The sequence below is a fragment of the Ischnura elegans genome, chromosome 9 (assembly GCF_921293095.1).
Source record: "Ischnura elegans chromosome 9, ioIscEleg1.1, whole genome shotgun sequence".
In the NCBI taxonomy this organism is placed as follows: Eukaryota; Metazoa; Arthropoda; class Insecta; order Odonata; family Coenagrionidae; genus Ischnura; species Ischnura elegans.
In genome coordinates this window covers 83685687-83708168 of record NC_060254.1, presented here as the reverse complement: position 1 = coordinate 83708168, position 22482 = coordinate 83685687, and the positions used below count along the sequence as shown (strand labels likewise).

The 22482-nt window shown below is 39.2% G+C and overlaps 1 protein-coding gene across 1 annotated transcript in view; it reads left to right on the top strand.

Annotated features, from left to right (window-relative positions):
* LOC124165063 (fringe glycosyltransferase) overlaps positions 1-22482 on the top strand; it is a 131793-nt gene that overhangs the window by 89508 nt on the left and 19803 nt on the right. The window contains exon 3 of the mRNA XM_046542308.1: positions 37-139. Within this exon, the coding sequence (XP_046398264.1) occupies positions 37-139 (103 nt within the window). The remainder of the gene's footprint in view (positions 1-36; positions 140-22482) is intronic.

The following is a 22482-nucleotide window of genomic DNA, read 5'->3' as shown; positions in this document are numbered from 1 at the left end:
CATCTGTTTCTTTTTTTCGCATGTGTTCCTCGCCAGGCGGCCACATGGTCAACACGAACTGCTCATCTTCGCACAGCGGGAAAGCCCTTTGCTGCAAAATGTCCGTCGAGCTGGACTCCTTCCTGGAATCCGGAAAGAAGTGAGTATTGAATGTCTCAGTGACGTATATATTTTGTGAATTGTCTCATACTCTGGTGATTGGTCACCCCCTGCCAAACACCCTAGAGGTGGCTCGCAGCAGGGGCGCAGCTAGGAATTAAGGTGCATCTAATACCGGGGTGTGTGGGGGTATGGAATAACCACCAGGATAAGCGGTAGGTGCGAGGTTAGTAAATTGCGGAATTTTAAGATAAATTTCAAAATGTTGAGTTTTACGGCTTTCTGAGGGATATTTTATTAATCATAACACTATTCTATTAGTAATATCAATCCAATTAAGTAAAATGGATTAAACTTAAAAATGTCTCTGAGCTCCTGGGGGGGGGGGGGGGTTTATCCCCCAAAAACCCCCCCTCGCTGCGCCACTGGCTCGCAGGGTATTACGTAGATGTAGCTCGCTGTGTGCCCGGAACATCTCCTCGCGCCTGAACTAGTCCGAACTAGTTCAGGCGCGTAGTCAGAACGTATTTCGAAATACAATGCTTAAATCTTTCTTTATTTTCCTCTTTGTATTGGGGGAACGATGCTCGCCCCCCCCCCCCCCCCCCCCCCCCCTGGGCCTCCCCTAAATATACGCCCCCGAAGTGTGATTTCGTTCGCCCGCCATTATCGTGGCCATCGAACGGATGACCGGAGCCTCCTCCTCCTCAAGATGAGCTGTGTTTTTCCCCCGCGTCTCACACCACCCCTTCCGCTCAGCCTTCGCATCCTCACCTGCCGTCGCCGATTTTTTTATATTATTTAATTCGTTTCCTTGCAATCGCTCGGCTTCACCATTATATCTCTTTCGAAAAAAATGTGGGGTGTTCCGTAGTTTCGTTTGTCAAGGACTCGCACGAGATTTTCAAAAGGTGGGACAAACCCAAGTGCGTCCAGGAAAGGCTTGTTCAAAGTTCAGATTTTGTCTTCGTCAATCATGACGAAAATCGATATCTACATAGTATCCTGCGAGCTACCTCTAGGGTGTTTTGCAGGAGGTGACCTATCACCGGTGTGCAGCATGCAAGAGGATCCTCACATGCTCACCACGCGATCATAAAGATGTTGACGAAATATTAGCCCACAAACATGCTAAGGCAAAACTTGACGAAAGAAATGGAAAAATAAATGCATGCAATGAGTCTTACTAGCGAGTGACGCCATTGATTTTATTAATCGAGACACCGTTTCTGTCCTTAATAGTGCGCGGGAAGAATGGCATTTTAGATCTCTTTGCTTTGAAGTCTATTTCTTTTATTTTTTTCTCGTGATCACGTCTGCCGTAGTAGGACGGTATACCTAGGATATATTCAAATCATCTTAGAAAAACTTTTCTCCGAATGTACTAAGTAAAATTAGCCTATAATTTGATATACGGTCCTTTAAATATCGAAATAGATCATCGATCAGTGTCATGTACCGTTTTAAGTGGGATTTCGTGGAAATATAAGTATTCCATTATCCCTATTATTGCTATTATTTCATCAATCATCGTAAGCCAAACGAGCACTTTTAATTACGAAAAATATTATTTGGTTACTGTGCTACCAGCTAGAGCGCTCCTTTATATATTTACTCTAGAGTATCCTCCCAGATTCTTTTCTACCATTTTTCAGTCTTGACCTGTTTTAATGAATACACATATTGCTGTATTATCATCGCAAATCGTGCCTACCTTTGGATGATCAATTAAAAATCGATGCCTCAGATTCAGCCGCTACGTTCTGAATGACCTGGTATAGGTACCCGTTGTAATTTTACCGCGTGAAATCTTTATTCTTAGATGCTACTCTTTTGACTGTCAGACGACTTATCAAGTTGGAGATTTTGGTGACAGATGTTCCAATCCTTACTATCCGGCTTTCATTAAAATTCCATCCATCCCGAACTGCTCATTTGTCGTCTTCATCGCATATGTCAATCTTCTAGGACTGGTTTTCAACCTTGTTATCCTTTCGCCCACTCGTCTAGATTCACGCTCTCGTAGTTCCTGTCGCTTGTGTTTATCGTCGCTAGCTTATCGTAGTTCAGTCTTAGTTTTCTCTCTATGCTTTCGGTACCTCTCATGGGTTTTAGGTGAGTTAATTGTATGGAGGGCCTTTCCACCTAAACAATTGACGTCGTGATCGTATAAAATCGTTTCAGGCTTGGCTTTCCACACTTTCATATAAAATTCCACTACCGACCATGGTTTCGACATTCTAAAACTCTTGAAAAAATTACATAGAATGTCGAAAACATGTTTGGTAGTGGAGTTTTTTATGAAAGTATAGAAATTACCGTTTGTAGTTTATATCATGGAGGACGTAGTGATTTAAAAGGTGAGTCGGAGATTGGCTCAAAGTCACTTTATACGGGGTAAGTATCATTCCGTAGGCCCATAAAAAATAGAATATTTTTCTTATTTTTCATTTGCTTTGAGGATTATCCTATGTTCGAAACTTACAATTGGGGTTATTTTTCAGATGAATGGAAAATATTTTGTTTTCATCAAATCCATGGCTATTTTAACTTGCCCGAAAGTATTGAACATTATGTCATTTTTTTCGTTCGAGTTTCTTATAATCACGCATTTCAATTCCAATATCTTTGCCATTATATCCGTTTTCCTTTAATGCTCAGAGAGGTGGAAGAGAGCAGGCTTAAGAAACGGGATATAATGAGTTGTGATACGGCTTAATACAAACTTTAGAATTGGATACTTTTATGTTAGGTACTTGGAAACGTGTAAGTTATTTTCATGACACAAGAGGTTATCATTGTGTCTATATTACTTGAGTTTCGGCTCACAAAAAACTAATGACTCAACGACTGAGGATGTATTTTTCACTCAAGTATTATTCATCTTTTATTGGATGGAATCGGAGAGAACAAGGGGTATCGCTTGCGAATGACGTCTCGTCTTTGGGACGTAAGAAGTGTAGATGATGTATATTTTAGTGACAGGTGTACATTTAAATCCTTTTAGATGTATTATAGCCTACTGATAATCATAATCCACAATTTTTAATAATATGCCCGCAAGTTTTTTTAAACTTGCAATCTAGTGGGCTATAACTTTAAAATTTTGATCCCTCTTTATATCGTCAACTATTTTATTTTTCCATGGAAATAATGCGCTTTCCTTGTTTGATGGATGCCACTGTTTTACTTCCATTTACTTCACTTGTTATTTTACTCCTTGTCTATTTCCCCGTGATAAAATCTTGTTATCTGAATCAAATGTTGGTAGAATTTAGGAGGATAAATTAGAAATTTGTTCCACGAACTATTGTTTTAAAAGGACCTTCTTATTGCATTACGGGAATAGACATTTGTGATCGAAATGAGCTAAACAACATTTTTCTACTCGGTTCGTATATTTTTTCCTCAGTGTTATTCATCTGTTATTTGATGGACTCGGAGAACACAAGGGGTATCGCGTGCGACTGACGTCACGTCATGTCGTAGGGACGTATGAAGTTTTCGCGAACCCTTGTCGCAGTCACATCTTGATGACCGTGGGACCTGCTGTGTTGGCTTACTGTTGAGGTTATTCGCTGTCGACCCTATGCACTCGGCTCCCTCCTTCTTTGGCCATCACATAATCCCTCACCTCTCTCGTAACCTCCTTCCCCCCACCACCACCTCTGTCGTCTCCATGGCGACCGCGAGCACACCCTTCCCCCCCACCCCCGCTTCGGGCCCAGCCTATTCCGACCCAATCCCTTTAATTGGCGTCATCCTGTCCTTGTGGCAATTGCGGGATAGCCCCATCTAGCCGCACTTATTCTATTCTCTCCGTCTCCCTCTTCAACCCCCCCCCCCTACCCCGGACATTTTATATATACTCTGTTCAGCGTCCCACTCCCCCCATCTGCATCGCTACCTCCCAATTTTATTTCTCCGTCCCATCCTGTCCCCCTCTACATGTTCATACCACCGCTCTTCCAGCCGGTCTTCTGCCTTTTTATCTCTCGTCTCGCGACAAGGACCGTGCAACATTATCTCTCTTGGGTCCATTTCGGTTTTTATATCATTCATTCTCCAGGGAGATAGTTGGGGGTTGGAGGAAGAGCATGGTCGGAACGGCGGAGACAATTGCTGCAAGTTCAGCCTTCTTTGACGGAGATATTTATTTATTCAAAGTGCTTAAATTGTTTTTTGCCGGAAGTGGAAATATGCCGAGTGGATGTGACAAATATAAATATAATTTAAGGACTGAGTCATTTATAGTAGCAAACAGACCCAAGTTAACTTTATATAAACGCTGTTTTCTTTATATGGGGCCCTAGATATTTAAATTACTGCCCGCTAGAATAAAAAAAAATAAAACCTCAAATGTAATGCTAAGACTTGCTAAAGACTGGCTCTTCTCTCAAGAAATAGTTGAAAATTTATTTTGATGTTATTTATCTAAAACATTCATGAATCATTTACTGCATTTTATGCTTATTGGCATACATTTTGTTATTTAATGGTGGCTCAATTATGGTCCTATGACCTTGGAGACCACCTAAAGCTCTTTCTCTTGTTTTTTTTGTATAAAGATGTATAAATAAAAAAAATTAGGGGTAATAAATTATTATTATAATATTACTTTCGATAACAATATTCAAAGCAGCAGGGGCTCAGCTAGGAATTTAGGCTAGGGGGGTTTCAGGTGCAACTAATACTGGGGACACTGGGGATATTGCATACCCGCCAGGGTAAGCGGAAGGTGCGGGGGCCCTCTACCAGAAAAAATTAAGATAAATGGTTCAAAATGGTTTTTACCTTTTTGAACGGTTTCTGAGGGATATTTTATTAATCCTTACACTATTCTTTAAGTAATATTAATCCAAATGAGTAAAATAGATGTAACTAATATATTTCTCTGAGCTCTGGTGGGGGGGGGGTTTATCCCCAAAACCCCCCTCGCTGCGCCACTGCAAAGCAGAGCATTCATATTTGTACTTTGTATTTATATTTACAGTGCATGCAGCGTTGTACTAAAGATTTATGGTGTTAACAAATAAATGATATTAATTTATTTTTTATTTATACCCATACCACCGAATACAGCACATATCATGCATTTCACATCAGGGTGTTCAACAAATTTAACATTATATGTGAATGAATAACCATGCCCTGGATAGGGGCAACTTACCCAGGTGAGACTCGAACCCGCGACCTTCAGTCTGGCAGGTGACGACTTTACCCCACCGGCACCCAGGCCGATGTAGGCCCGCCGCCGCCACGTATAGGCCGATATAACATTAATATATGCATAATACCCTGCGAGCCACCTCTAGGGTGTTTGGCAGGGGTGAACGATCACCAGTATCCAGCATGCAAGACAATCCCCACTTGCTCATCACATGGTCATAAAAATACTACGCATAATAACATAATATAAGTGCACATTCGTGCAAAGGCAAAACTGGCCAACGGTTGGCAATTCCTATCGTAAATCCATGCAAGGTTAGAGCAATGAAAAAAGATAAACATTCAATGTGTCTTTCTGGCGAGTGACGCCATTAATTTCATTAATGAACATACAGTTGATATTCCTGATAGTACGAGAAAAGAATGACATTCTAAATCTCTCTGTTTTGCAGTCTATTTTCGTTATTTTCTTCTCTTGATCATGTCTGAGATAGTACGATGGTAAACGAAGGATTTTTTCACTTCGCCTGAGAATAACTCTTATCCGAATATACCTAGTAAAATCTAGCCTATACTGTGCTCTACGCCCCGTTAAAGTTTCCCATATTAGTACAAGTATGCTAAGTAAAATAATATTTTTACCGAATTTCCTCTGAGTATACCTCGTTAAGTCATTAAAACATGCGAATTCAGAAAACTAATGAAAAACTGATTAAATGTTTATGATCGCGAGGTGTTATACGGTACATATACCTACTTATACTACGTAGGTACGTGTTAACGTTTCCAATGCTGTTATAATGCTCGCTGACATTAACAAAATGCTTACGGTTTCAATACTCCAGGTATTTATTTGTGTTCTCTTTCTTCTTAATTTCAAATTGATTTCCTTTTATGGGAGATATGGAGGAAGTTTCCTTGTGTATTGAAACGGTATTGGTAATAACAATGTCAATGTTTGTTTAGATTTCAGTGCCTATAAATGAAAATCGTGTACTGAAGGTACTTTTGGAGCAATGAAAACTTATTTGCTGTCGTCATTGCCGCTGGAGAAGCATAGGATCTCGTTTTGTCATTGTTAACTAGGCGTCATGGTCCTGAGAACGGTCTTAGTAGCTGTTGAGGACGCTTTCGAATGACGTCAAACGGAGTTTTTCGCTCGCTTAGATGTTCAGAGACTTCATTGAATTAGACGAGAAATGCGAATTTACGCCTCATACTTCAAAGTGGAAGTGCCCTTTGGCTGAAAGTGACACCAGCAGCAGGTTTAGGGTTGGGGTCGGAGAAAAAACTTGGGCTTTATCATTTTCTTCCTCGTGAATTTTGATCGTATTTAGTGGCATGATAGTCGGGTTTCGCTCTATCTGAGGATGAAAACAAGATTGAAGTAGTCGGCCGTCAATTTGTCGTGCGAAGTGTGTCTTTAAGCTATCTTGGTGTGATGAACCCTATATTTCTCACATTTTATGTAATTTCACGATTGCTTTTCCGAATCCTTATCTACCGTATTATAAAATTTCAGATTATAATCGCCTACTTATTTCTCTGACCTAAAAATTCTGTTTATTTTCCTAATCATGGTGTTATAGGTATTTTTTTGGAAGAAAGAGCGACTAATTGTATTTTTTTTTGGTTTCCGAAAAGTGGTTTAGTACCCGAAGGCAATAAACTCGGTCATCACCATCGTTATAGTCAACAATCCTAAGATTGGCTTGACGGAGCTCTCCATTTCTTTCTCCTATCCGCTGCCCTTTTCATAGCAACGTGTTTCTTCTCTTTTACGTAAAATTCTAACAGATTCTGTTCCTAAGATTTTTATTTGAATGTTAATCATATTTACGTTTTACCATGTTTGGCATTGGGATACAAAAGTCGTAGATTTAGAAAATATTTCATAAAGTTGGATTCCATAATTTGAATAATATTTATGGAAATGTATTGGGTCAGATGTAGAAAGAAATCCATTGGGTGTTCAGCTCGGGTTTATTTAAAATTACATTTGATAAATTGCATTCGATTTCCAATATGATTCGTACGAATGACAGTGAAATAAATATAATAGAGAGAAATATGAATGGCCAACCGATCAAAAAATCGATTGATGAATGGACTGTACCGAAAAATTTGTTTGCGTGCCGAAGTTTATTGCCTTTGGGTTCTAAAAAAATTCGGAAACCAAGAATAAAAGACAATTGATCGCTCTTTCTCCTGAAAAATAGCGACAGTACCATGATTACGAAAATAAAAAGAATTTTTTTGGTAGGTTAATTTCGAAAACTTAGCTTAAGCCGGGAATTTAAAATTTGAGATGGCGCAAGCATTATGTTATTATTGCGCGCCTTACTTCAGTTATTTTGTCTTAACATAATTCTGTTTTTTATGTACAGTTTAAAAGAGTATGTAAATACTCTGGATTATTATTATTTCTTATTTATAAGAATCCCTGGTTCAGTTCCACATTAAAGCCATCGGGCACCCCAAACTAAAATCCTGGCAGTGTGATTTGAGTTAGAGAAAGGGAATGTTCCAGCACTGTATGTGTGACTTTCACTCGTCCGTGGCTTAACTTGGGATGAGCTGTACCTTCGGCTATCCAAACCAAAACATGGATGGAATCCCTGACAAAAAAGTTCCTAGCCAGTTTTATCAAAATGTTCGTAGTACACCTCGTATGTGTCCTTCCTGCATAAAGTAATAGTTGCAGTAAATACCATTAGCAGTAATGCAGTTCCTGACCCAGTGACAGTCCCAATAACTCTTCACGCAGACTATTCGCGGGGAAAGTACCAAATCTTTATGCAATCTTTCTAAATTTATACTAAAATATAATATGTAAGTAAATACTGTAGTAAAAATTTTAAAAAATCTGTGATAATTTACAGCGTCTTCCATTGCCGGCCGGCCGGCCGGCATGCCGGCCTCGGTGGCGGCGGGGTAAAGTCCTCGCCTACCAAACGGAAGGTCGCGGGTTCGAGTCCCGCCTGGGTAGGTTGCCCCTAACCAGGGCATGGTTGTGTGTGATAGTTGTTGTTTCATGTTATACCCTCCGATGTAAAAGGCCATGTGAGCTGTTTTCGGGGCGATGGAAATAAATAAAAAAAAAATAAATAAAAAAATGAGCACGAATTTTCACCTAGTGAAAGTCGAATCGATCGATTTCAATTCATTGTATCTTCAATAAATGTTGTAACTTAAAAATGTCAATAGGTAATTTATTGGAATTATTAGCGATGTATCACAACGAAATTTTTTCAACATTTCTCGATGATGAAATTTTATAATCTATCGCTGGAATTTTCGTGAGATATTCATTTCACTCCTCATTTCTTTTAATGTTCGTTGAACCGCATACCGGTGCCGGTACCTATGGTAAGCCTTATTGTTAGCCTGTTCACAGGCGTGGATAATTCAGTTTCTATTAGATTCGGAAAATATCTGAGGAATTCGATTCCATCTGAGGAGATAAGGAAAACCATAATTCGCGCATCTCCCATAAATTTTTTTTTTCGTATAGTGCTGCTCTTTTGTTTTCCTTCGAGCGCGTATTTTCTTTGTTGGAGGGAAACCGTGGCCTACCCCGCACGCTGCACAGTGGGCTGAAATCGAAAAAAGCTGGCCAAAAATCAAAATATCGACTTTTTCATTTCGAACCGGGAATGGTAGATTATCATTTTAGAAGGTCCTTGGCATGTAAAACTGAATTTAATTTTTTGCCAAAATTTTTTGTTTAATTTTTATAGCCTGCCAAAAATCAATAAAAATCTATGAAATTATGAGTGCGCGATTTATACGTAAAAGTTCAACGTTTGTTCCCCATGCAATGGAATAACGTTAATAATTCGGAATTTTTGAGAATATTTATTGATTGTACCACTCTTTTAGTTAATTAAGACCGAACTTTTGTTTTAGTCAATTGTTATTTATTAACTTTATGAATTGCTAAAAATATCACTGTTTTTCGTTAATTTTTTACCTAATGCTAGGATAAAAGTAGTTACCGCCGCTTGCCGCTCCTAAGATATTTACACCAGGTGTTAGACTGAAGTCTATATTATTAGACGGAAAAGAAAAATCTTGCTCCAACTTGCTTCCCTCCGATTTTTTTGTGGTAAAGCAAAATGATGTCGGGCGGTTGTCGCTCCCCGTGACCCGCAATACACGGAGTAGGCACTCGGGAACTTAGGATTACATGCGTCGTAGTCCTTTTGAGAGACTGGATTTTCCCTTAATTGTGAGTGCATTGTACTCAACTACTTCTTATTTGCTGTTATTTATGGTTTGTACCCTCTTCTGACGATTATATCCCTGGGTCTTTCCGCGGGAACCGCGTGCGGATGGTAAAAACCTAACGGTTCGCGCGCTCTCCAAGCCGTTTGTCCTCGGCGGCTACCCCAATGCACCCAGATTTGTTCTCTTACTATGAACACGTGCAAGTGTTTCCATTCTACAAATTAGGTTTTTACCATCCGTTTAGTAGGTCCCAAAATATGCCGTCTATGCGATTGGCACGCTCATTTCTAGCCGAGTGCTCAGTATCAGTCTCCCTTCAGTATTCCTTGCTGAAGTTTGTGCCGAAGGACGTTCACAGTTAATTTGCCCAGTTATGGATACAGCATTAGTGACTCGCCAAGATCTGTATAGTGTTATATTAGCAAATAGAAGGGGGACCGTCAAGCAGAAGAAATTGTTAGTACCTACTGGAGTTTTTTATACTAAAACCTATTTTTGGGAGGAGATGAGAAATTAAAAACTTTGCTTGCGACCTTCAGTCAAAAAGTATTTTTCATCAATTTTCTAAAGTGAGATGCGTTCACCAGAGTTAACAGTAGATGTCTGAAGTTGAATCATATTTGGTTAAAACAGCCAATGACACTTCCTGACGCTGTGCTAAAATATCTCCTATTTTCGTATCCTTCGGGTGTATGCCAATGTTTACGGATAAATGATAATATGTACTACACGCATATACAACTGCGCGAGTATTTCATTCGTTGTTGCCATAGTCCATGAATTGTAATTTGCCATTGTTTTAGGCTTAACTGAGAGCTCTCCTCATGGAATACCGTCACTGCATTTCGACAGTGCAAGTGAGAGGTCTAAACGAAGAAAAAAATATAACTGCGAAGTCCTACTTCACTGGAGGAATTAAGTGTAGCAACTTCCATGGAATTCGCGAAAAACACACCATGAAAATTTCTAGAATTGCCACAAACTATCACCTATTCCTTAAGCTTCTGATTACGTCGGATCCTTCCACTTCTTGTTCTGCGGGTGTTCCCCGTAAAGTAAAAAATTTACCAGAGGAGGTGAAAAATCTTCTGGTGACGAGCGAAAATATTTTAGAATATGAGGAGTCTTTATCCTCTAACTTAGAATAGAATTTAATGTGGTACACCTTTGTTTTGAGAAATTTGCAATAAAAATATTTGTCAATGGTATTCATTTTTATTATGACTCTTCAATGACCAAAATTTCAGGTTTAAAAGACTCAATATCAATTTTCAATCGTCATATACCTTATGAGAACCTACTAAGTAGCTTAAACATAGTTGAATATGGAAGAAATTCTGAATTTCCCTTGATATTCCCAAATCATAATTTTGACTTGCCCCTGGTAACTATGGTTCCCGCATAACTTTCCCCTATTTTTTAAATTTTATTGCCCTCATAAACACTGTTATGGACTAAATCCTCGTAAATAAGATTCATTGTGTCTATACAATACCCAATTCGCAAAAAGTTTCATTCATTTAGCAATACTTAAGGCTGCAGTGAATTTTGGCCAGCTTTTTTCGATTTCAGCCCACTGTGCGCTGGGGCCACACCGCAACATTCTTTCTCGCCCTTCTGGCTCCCACAGATCCACTTTCCCATCGCTATAGTCGTTCCATTTCGCTTCTCTCCATTATAATAATACTCTCACCCCGTCGACCATCTCCGACACTTACTCCATCCGTTGTGGTTTACTGCTGCGGCTGGATACAAGGTCCCGCTATGAACCCTCGCTGTGGGCTGAGAGTGTTGCCTCTTGATGTAAGGGCTTGTCCGACAGTGTATTATGCCCACTCAAAGCACTAGTTATTTTCCCTCCCTTCTCGTAAGGTAATTGAGTTAAGCCATCGGGAGAGTGACGTAATGGTGGCAGCCTATGCTTCGTAGACTTCCACTTTAGTAAAATGAATTAATCTATTGCTAATATTGACCTCTTATTTTTTTCCATATTTACGTGGTAAGGTTCTTACGGGTTTGAGCACGGTTATTTCGAATCCTTCTCGTGATCTGATTGAGTTCAGCCATCGAGAAATTGATGTAATGGTGGGAGCCCATACTTTGTGGACCTCTAATGTAACAAAATTAATTTATCTATTAGTGCGATTGACCACATCTTTTTTTCATATTTATGGGGTAAATTTCTTTTGGGTTTGATCACGGTTATTTCCATTCCTTCTCGTAAAGTGATTCAGATCAGTCAATGAGAAATTGATGTAACGGTGGCAGCCCATGCTTTGTTGACTCCTACTGTCATCATCACTGGTCAATAATCCTAGGATTGGTTTGACGCAGCTCTCCACTCAGTTCTCATATCAGCTAATCGTTTCACACCTACGTATTTCTTCTCTTTCTCATCTCTTTTTACTTGTTCCATATATTTGGTTCGAGGTCTTCCTTTTCCATTCTTGCCTTCCACTTGTCCTTCGACGATTGTCTTCATCAGGCCATCATGTCTCAAGATGTGGCCTATAAGGTTGTTCCGTCTTCTGATTAAGGTTTTCATGATACTTCTCTTCTCTCCTACCCTTCTTAGGACTTCCTCGTTACTAACTCGGTCGATCCATTTGATTTTCATCATTCTTCTGTAGCACCACATTTCAAAGGCCTCTATCCTTGCTTTCTCCGCTGCGGTCATTGTCCATGCCTCACTTCCGTATAGGAGCATACTCCAGATGTAGGTTGACTCTTACTGTAGTAAAATGAATTTATCTATTAGTTCTATTAAGGGCTAAATATAAATTAGCCATTACTGAAAATGTTATAGTTAATTGTGTAAGGGAGGGGGAGTGGTAAAGTGGTTGAGGGTGAAAGGAGACACTTGGACTGCTGGCGGAATGTCGACTCGCTAAATACAGATTCTCCTGAAGAATTTTCATATTTTTTTCTTTTCCTGGCCTCTATATTTTATATTTAATTGATATCTCTGAATGTAGGTCTTGAAAAAAGTGAAATGCAATTATTGCCAACTTTTTTGTTTATTTTTCCAAGGTACTGCGTTTATTTTATTTTTTTTTCCAGGATTGGGAGATTATTTTCATGAAGTCGGTACTTCGTAAATTACTTCAACCGTGTATATATGTAAACAAAGGTATTTTTCATAAATCATGCCGTGCTTTTACATACGAAGTATTTTTTTTTGGCTGGATATTCTGCAAATCGGGAATATATTTCACCCTAAGCCTTCCTTTACGTTTTTGCCGTCCACGTCAATCTTAAACAAAACAAAAGAATATTTACCAAGGACAATATAAATATTCTTTTCGCGCATGGAATTTGAAATTATTTTCGTATTATATTTTCATGCTTCAGTCGACTGAGCCGCGTTTTTAAAGAAAGTTTGAAGAATTGGCTGGGTTCCACACAAGAACATAACTCACCGGCCTAACTTTCGATTTTTCAACCATTGTCCATTGCCTTCCATTGTCCATAGGCCTTGGCAATAGTCGAATGAAATAAAGCTATTTTTTCATTGTCATTTTGTTTTGTCATTGAGCTATTAGTTTTTTGTGGACCCTTGTCAAGTCTTCTGAATTCCTTCTGAAACAACTTTCATGTTTATTCATTGTTACTTGCAACCCTAGTTCAAAACGTAGAAGGGTACAAATTTTCCCATGGATAATTTGGTTTCTCGTATAGATATCTAGAGCCACAGTTTTGTTGCTGATCTAAATGAAACTGTGACGTAAAATTTTAGTGGAAGGAGAATTTTGCATTTCATAAGGTAATGTATGACAGTCATCATGTATTCGTGTTATCCATCATTTTATATTTATAAAACACTGGGTGGTCGAAATTTCTCTATCTCGTGTAATATTTAATCTTTCAGTTTTTTAAGCGGAGCCTATTTGGCCGCAAATGGACAAAAAAACAGGCGAGATTTCGGAAAACGCAATGATCATATACGATTCGTCTTGGGTAAAAGATTGCAGTTTTTTAAGGGATGCCTTAAAATGAAGGAGATAGTTCTTAAAATGGCTGGCAGTCAGAGGAATAAAAATAACATGTCTTTGGTAATTCGTTTTCACAAAAAAAGCGATACCTTTTGCTGCTGTATATGAAGTCATTTTGTCGGGGATTTGAACGGCTGCATATCAGCTGGTGACGTGTGCGAATCTGAAGAAATACGAAGGCTGTTAGAGATTCTCTTAAGACCTGTATAGACGGTACATTAACACGCACGGGTTAATGTGTAAATGTATGAACGCGAGAATGAACGCCAAAATGCACCGTGTAACCACCCAACTTGTGCGAATGCATGTACAGAAAATAGAACCTGTTCTAATTTGGTTCGTGAACTCGTACATGTTCCGTTCCGGTCCACAAAAATCATTCATGCAAACAGACATTAACTCGTACGTGCTAATGTATCGTGTAAAAAGGCCTTTATATAATTTGAATTTGTGTCAATATCAGTCACTGATGAGTTTCAACTACTTTTTTTTCGCTTCATTCCATCCAATTCGAATTTACTCCACGGATTTAATGCAAAATATTCTCTGATCTTCTTATGTCGTTCTTTTTTTTACTTATCGTACGTATTGGTTTTTTTTACTCAGCTATGAATGCTACCCACATTTCTCTTTCTCTCTCTCTCTCCCCTGAATATGACGTTACGTCAAAAAGTATTTTTTTTCCAGAGAGCAAGTACTTTTGCAATGTTTCTTTTTTCATTTGTGATTGATTGGTTAATTTTTGAAAATATTTATTACCTGGCGATTTAATTTTCCCTCTCACGGTATGCATTCATGAATTTAATTGTGAATGCGGTTCAGATTTAATGACTCTGAATGAAGAACGCTGTTTAGCCCGAAATAGTTTATATAAATCTCATTTGGGCATTAGCTCGGTGAAATGCATGCTTAAAGGCCGCTATACACGGTGAATGATCATGCTGAATTATCACGTGATCATGCACAGGATTATGCGAGCAAAATAGAATATGTCCTAATTTTCACTGAGTGATCATGCGCATGACGGCTCATTCGCGAATTTTTCTGTCATACTGGGCAAATGATTTCATTCGCCGAGTATATTCACCTTGTATAGAGACGTAATAATGCGCATTAGGAAGTAAAATTCGTATAATTTAATGAGTACAAAAATAGCATGATTTTAATGTGTGTACTATATTACCATTAGTCTAAACTGGAATAAAATTACAAATCACAAAATTTTTTCGGATCAATGTTGTATCCATCCGTATAAGTTTTAATTTTTGTCCTTGTGTATCTGGTCAATCTTCGAATTTGCTGGATCAACAAACGCACATTTGATCAAGATCGTCTTCGTACTTCCGCTCCAATCCCTCCAACTCTCCCTCTTCTTCGTGTTTTATCTGTTCTCTTTCCTGCATGCCGGAAGAGGGAGGTTTTTCGCTTCGTTCGAAAATAAACATCGTAAATGGAGACCTTACTTGAGGTGCTTCGCATCCTCCAAATGCTCTTATCCCGGCGACGTGTGACACTGATCTTCGCGCTTGTTCTGAGTGCGGCTAATCGGCTTAATGGCCCCGAAGACCTTAACAATCGAGAGTCTGCTTCCGCAGCTCAGCTCATGCTCGCTTGTTTGTGTTTGTTTGTTTGTTTTACGGGGAAAAATAAAAGGAGCTTAGGGTCAATTTTTCCTCTTAGAAGTCTCGCTTTTCTTGGACATAATTATTTTCATATCCTCTAACTCACTTTTGTCGTTTAACTACACCGGTGAAACATTATTTGAAAATTACGAAATGATACCGTAAGTTAATAAGTAAACTAGTTATTCGTGACGAAATACGTATAGCGATCGTGCGGGAGAGAAGCCGTCTCATAAATAGTTATTGGTATCCATCATAGATTTTCATTTTACTACGTAGATTCCACGAAGCCGTGGAGGAGAGCTTACCATTTAATTGTGAGGGGGTTAGAAACTATTTTTTTTGACAAATTTATCTGCTTTTGCAATTGATAATCAGAGAATAAAAAATGGAATGTTCTGCCGATTGGAAAAAGAGAGATTAGAAAAGATACAACTCCAAAACTGCCGTTTGCAAAATTTTTGTTTACGGTTGTTTTGGAGTGTAACTTATTTGTACTCTTTCATCAGCCTTAAAGCTCATTCCCTTATATTTATGTTTTATGTAAAAAGAGGAGTTCAGTTTTTTTTTATAGGATATCAAGATTATTTGGTCATTTATAATCTTGTGTGTTTCTGCTACCGAAAGTTAACGAATGAAAAAAAGTGGACCTGTGAGAGATTTTCATGGTATGAATATGCCCTACCCACTCAGCACGCCTTTGGGAAGACAGCGGCAGGTGGAATGCAAAAATTCCGCGCTGCACGTCCGCGGAGAATCGCGTGATATTGTTGGTTTGCGAGTCGAAATTCGTGAAATCCTTTCCCAACACCCGCCGATTCAGACGTACTAATCGCGGGGGCGACTGTTTTGTGTGTTTGTTTGTTGCTCCTTGTGGAGAAGAAGAATGGAGGAGGAGGCATTCACCCCCGTCCCCACGCACCTTCCTTCCCACGCAGGCATACTCACTCACAATGGCCACAGCCTGAAACCTAATTGCACATGCAGGCTTTCCCCCTCTTTTTTCCTTATTTTTTTTTATTTATGCATATGCCGGAGCAAAAAAAAAATATGCGTACATAGTTGGGTCGAGCGAGATAAAGCGAGTCGGAGCACCTGCTGTACTCTGCGAAGCGTTTCACTCTCTCTTTCCCTTTTTCTCGGCGTCTTTTTATGCCGTTGGCATCAGCCGAGGGAAAAGAATCGAGATGTCTGGGCGAGGAGTGGTCTGGCTGCCCCCCAGGGAACTGAATTGGTGCCCGCGTCCCGTTTTTAATGCCCCTCCGGGTTTTATAGCTTGCCTTAATCCATTGCCCGGCGAGTTTACCTTGCGGGATAAAGGCAAGGGTAAACTTAAATAAACTTGGTTTTATTCCACGCAGGGCCGTAACCGTGAACTTCAGGGCCCCGGGTTGAAACTTGATGGCGGGGTTCAGGCACTCTTACTCAATTACCCTGTCCCATGGCAGAAATCGGAGCATTGGCAAGAACGGAAGAGGAGGACCTCGAAAAATAATGTAAGAGGAAAAGGAATACGCCAATCACTGGGTCCTTAGGCAGAAATCTGTCTATTCAGGTATCTACTACATCCCTGTGATAACGTACGTGCGTATATTTCTCATGGAATTTTACTTTCATTTCAAATCACTTGGCGGTTGAATTTAATTGACCCTTAGAGTGCAAACCGAGTTTCTATGCCATGGTTAAACCAGGATAAACTGGGTTTAATTTCACACATAGGTAGGAACTGCGGAAAAACTTGATGGCGAATCTGGTTACCCCTATGTATCAATCGCACTAAGTCTACCGAGGAGAAGACGGTTGAAATATCTGCTGCATCTATGTGTTGAAAACGTAGCGCGTATTTCGCAGACTCGTGCATATTTTCTTGCACCTGTCGCTTGGCTGGATATTTAAACGAAGGAAAATTAAGTCGTGTATATAAAAATATATCATCAGCGTGGGGGCCGTTTGCCTTGGCGCGCGGTGGTTTTGCTCCTGATTCCTCGTAACTTTATTTCAAACTGTACCGGTTCATAGGCGTACCCAGCGAGGGGCAGTGGGGGCAACTGCAAAGCCCCTAGAAGCAAAAATCGCAAAAGTCTTTAAGCAGAATCAGTGCTGAATTGAAACGAAAGTATTCAACAAATTTTCTTTAAACCCACGAAAAATGATATGTATAAGTATAAGATATGTAACTAAAATAAAACTATTTTTTCAAGGAAATAATTTCATAAACTAATATAGCGCTATTAAAATTTTCTTAAAATGTTGTTTCATTCTCCTTTTTCATGCTAAAATGTCAAAACTTGGCTCCCCCCCCCCCCTAGTTATGACCCTTGTACCGATTTTTTCCCTTCGGTTCATTCGAAGGGATAAAATACCTGAAAGAGAGGAAATAAACCATTTTAATTAAAATTTTTCAACTGGTTAGGGTATGTTTACTTGAAAGTCGTGTAATTCCACTGCCTTTCAACGGATGTCAGCTGTTATCATTACGTGCGCTATAATTCTTCGTTTCCGCATACGTTCTACTTCCATTCACTTCGCTCCAAAATAACCCGTTCTCCTTTTTCCATTTTTTTCGACTGTCCAGCAGCATTCTCTGACTTCAGCATTAACTCACCCCTTACACTCTCCGCCAATCATCTATTTACTCTTGGCTTCTCATCATTTTTTCCTTGGGTGGACGAGATAAATTTATTTGAAAAATAAAAAAAACGAGATATTGAAGTCGATCTCTTGATAATGAGTTGAACAGTTTGAAGCAGTTAAGAAGTTTATATTTTAATGTGGCATAATCAGTTTATAGTATTATTGTTTTAGAAGTGTATTTATTTAAAATCCACGTGTTTCGTAGCGGACGAAATTTGAAAAAAGACTGAGTTAGCAAATTTGTCCTCTCATCATTTACATGGTCTAAATGTTTAGTGGCATTATCATTAATTATCATGCTGTGAATAAGTTGCTGCTTATTCTGCCGATGAACATGAATTGCCAATGATGTGTTGAATAATATACTTGGTATAAGTTATAATTTTCACGTAGTCAAAAGATGGTATTCCTCTACATCTTTCCAACTTCAGTTATATACATATTTAATTTTTATTGAGCACGTAATGGTTTTATTTTATTCATAAACTTCTTATAATGGCTTGGTCATGCATCTACTTCCAACTGAACACTAAAATATTATTCGGAAACAAAATAACGGCATTGGAATTGGACGCCATTCAAAGCAGAGGAAGTCTCCCTCGTTAATGGGTTAACTAATAACCACTGGTTCCTCTTTCGTGAAGAATGTGAATCACTCGCGTTATAAGAAAGATTTTTCATCGTACTTCTCGTAACGGGATCGTGGTGAAATTGAAACCTTAAAAATATGACAGCCGGATAAAAAGTGACTTGATAGGAATAAATGATTTATCAATCCGGTTCGTGTCTCTCCACACGTGTCGATTACCTGTCACGTTATATCCACGATTGTAATGCTACTCTGTGGTTTAGTTCTTATCTCCGATTATGTAATTCTTGTGTCGTTTTTTCTCTCGTATGTGGCGCCTATTGCCAAAGTTATTGTGCCATAACAATAGACCAAATTCATTCCGAAAGAGGTGTAAAGAAAACTTATCGCATACAATAGAAAGTCGACATTTATGAAAGTAGAAAAGCACATCGTTGTGTAATTCTTGTGTCGTTTTTCCTCTCGCATGTGGCGCCTATTGCCAAAGTTATCATCGTGTCATAACAATAGACCAAATTCAGTCCGAAAGAGGTGTTAAAAAAATTCATCGCATACAATAGAAAGTCGACATTTATGAAAGTAGAAAAGCACATTGCCCTCTATAGGCTTCTTTCCTGGAGAATGTTTATATCTCACTTATAGGGTTTGATTTTATTTCGGACCTTGAAGGCGGGCTTTCACGATGCTTTTGTCTGCGCGGTTAGATTCTTAAACTCAGTCACCATCGAAATTGCTCCGTGTAATCGCCTAAAATTGCGCGAATGCACCACTGTATGTCCAAGAAATATCCCGTTCTAATTTAGTGCATCTATCCGAGCATTTTTCCGCGGCCACTTACCTCCACGCAGTGGCGTAGCCATGAATTTCGTTCGGGGGAGAGGGTCCTAAACCAGGGGGAAAATGTTTGAAAAACAGGGTAGTAAGTAATGGGTTTTTAACTAATTTTAGCACTTTTATTGATAAAAAATTGATTTTTAAAATAAATATTTTGCAAATTCATGATTTTTCAATATTTTATTTTCTTTTATGAAGAAAAATAATTGTGTTTTTATATTCCGGGGGGGCAGGTGGGGGGGGTCCGGACTCCCCACCTGGGTACGCCTCTGCCTCCTCGGGTAAATTCATCGTGTTAACATGGCTTCATAGAGCATCTTTATGCAATTTCCTTGCAGTACTCGGCCGTAGAATTCCATTAGCATTGGTATTGTGATAGAAGCGTGCTATCTGTCTTAGCCCCTCTTCGATCGCGGCTTCAATGGAATCTTAAGGATGCTAATAGACGGCGATCATTTTATAAATGCATCCCTTTTCATTGACGTATGACGCATATTAACAGAGTTACCATGCCGCAGTATTAGTTGCAATTCATTCAAGGCGGACTCCTCCATTTTTCGTTCAATTTCCATACGATGCTCCACAGTGGAATCCTATTACCTTAGGTGTTGTGATGGAAGGCTGCTATCCGTCTAATCCCCTCTATGGCCGCAGCTCTGATAGATACTTAAAGAAACGTAGGATTTTGATGAGCACACGTTTTGAATCGATTCGACGCTAATAGACCGAAATCATTTTATAAATGAATCCCTTTTCATGGGCCGCGGTGATGAAGGCGTGTTTTTTTAAACGAGTCTCTTTTCATAAGCTATGATTTGATCCGGTGCCGTCGTATCCACTTTTTTTGATTCCCCTCTGCGTCGCCGATGGGGGAACTGGTGGGAAACGGAAGGGGGAGGGAGGAGGAGAAAGGGGTGGGAGTGGGGGTTGATGGGAAGGGTGGAGCCTCGCGGCTTCCGCCGAGCTCCCTCGAGCGTGTCCTTGCGTTGCGGAGCTAAGTGCCCGCGGGGGCAAAGAGAAAAAACAATCGCGCCGCGTACGAAGATACACTGTCGAGCTGCGGAGCTCCGTTCCCGGCGAGGACTCACGGAGTGTATCAGCGGATGAATGACTTCATCGGAGGAAGCAGTCCGCGGCCCGACTTCATTTGCCTGCCAAATTGACTGGCTTCGTGGCTCCATCGATTGGACCTCCACGTATCCGAATAAGTTCAACCGATTCAGGCGGGATGTAGTGGAAGTTCTCCCCCCACCTTTCATTTCAATATATTCACATCCCTCAAAGCCATGATAATAATAATTCGTCTTTATTGGGCGAGATTGGGACTAGAAAGTCCTATCTTCCATTTTACCCATCCTCATACATAAAACATTTTAAGATGAATAAATTTTCAAATTACAAAATTTCAGTAAAATTCAGTAAAATCAAAGCAAAATCGGCATAGAAGTATGCTTTAAAAAAGAGCAAAAAATACAAAGAAGACAAAGTTACATTTACTAAGAGTAAAAATATGTGAACAAACGTGGGAAAAAGTTAAGGATGTTGATTTTTGTCCTTACTGGAAAAACCCCACTGCAGGACCTACTGAGAAAGAACTAATGTAAACATGGACTAATACATTCACAAGAAAATTTCACCCAGAAATTGCATATTTATTCATAAAGTCATAAATGTGAGGAAGAAAATTAAATATGGTTATTGAGCAATGGTAGTCGAGGAGAGGATACTGTTAAAGAAGACAGGGTTTGGACAAAGCGAGCACTAAACGGGGAGGGGCTGTCAAAAGCCTTGTGATGGGGAAGAATGTTGATTAATGTTATACAATATTAAAGATAACACTTAGTAATAGTCAACGTGAGACACAGTAGTAACTAATTGCGATTCATCCATGTGCAAGTTTTTCTCATCTCTGGGAATATTGTATTCGGGCTGAGTTGTAACTTATTACAAACCATTTTAAATCCACTACAAATCATGAGTCTAATTGGGAAATAAAACATTAATCAGCAGAAGTTATTTTTGTTTCTTGTAACCGTAATTTTTGCCGTAAAAATCATGTAAAGTATTTCTTTCTAAGAAAATACAGCCCCCAAATATTTGACGATCAAGTTGATTTTCGTTGTAATTTTTTACCCATGAAACTAAACCTAGATGCTTCATCTGCACTTGAAACTATCCAAAAATATATTTCTCATGTATGGCTCACCCCAAGGCTATATTGTTAGTGGAAGAGGGAAATCCAATTTGCAAATTGGTTACTGACGGAGTGATTCGAAAAATTCTCCATTATTCTGTAATTATATTTTGAATGCATAAGAAATTATTTTTAGAAAGTAAATACACTAGTTGATATTGAAAAATTAACAGTGCGAAATAAAATAAATCACTTCGATTTATTTCGCACTGTAGATATGTGGTTCCACCAAGTGTAGCCTGAACACTATAGATATATATTGAAAAATCATGTGGAAATTTTGAATTTTTATGGAAATGAAGAGCTAATTTTGCTTGAAATATTGATGGCCGATACTGGCAGGCACGAAGGAGCCTGAAGTCGACCATTTTTAAATTATATAACAGCATTCCCCCGAGCATCCGTGTCTGCGCTCTTAAACCTCTACTGCCCGCTGAAAACGTCCGGGCTGGTGTCGTAATTTTCGATTTTGGTGAGATGCAAAATCGTCGTTCCATTGAAATACTATCAATGTCAGTACCTTGGTCAGTACTTACTTGACTTTAGAGCCACGTTCAGTTGATCGCGTGGAGGTTCCAACCGTTTGCCTCCGCTTGGTCTATTTGGCAATGTAACTCGTTCTCGTTTATACGTACTTTACCGTTAAAAATTAATTCCAAACCAGCTGAAAAAATGCTATAATTATCTCACTGTTGGCTTTTACTATCGTGAATAATGTTTTAATAGCACCTTAACTGATAGCATGGATGTTAGTATTTCCAAAAATAAACTTTGTTGTGTACACCAAGGACTGCGTACAAAGTCACGTGTTTCATGCAGTGCTATGAAACTGACCTTGGCATGAATTATTGAGGCACAATCAAGATATCGCGGAAGTGATTACTACAAGTAAGATTCGATATCAACTTATTCCCTCAGCGAAGAAAAGTTTGAAGTTTGACCAATCAACTCACCGCGGAAGCCTCCGTAATAGTTTGAAGGGGTGTTTTAAACCTCTGTCTTTGTATGTATATATATTATGCGGAGAATTTAGCGTACCCTATGGTACATCAGCTTCCCGTATACATTTGTGAGGTTGGTTGCGTAAGTGTGCCTGCAGTGCTGCCGTAGGTAAATCTC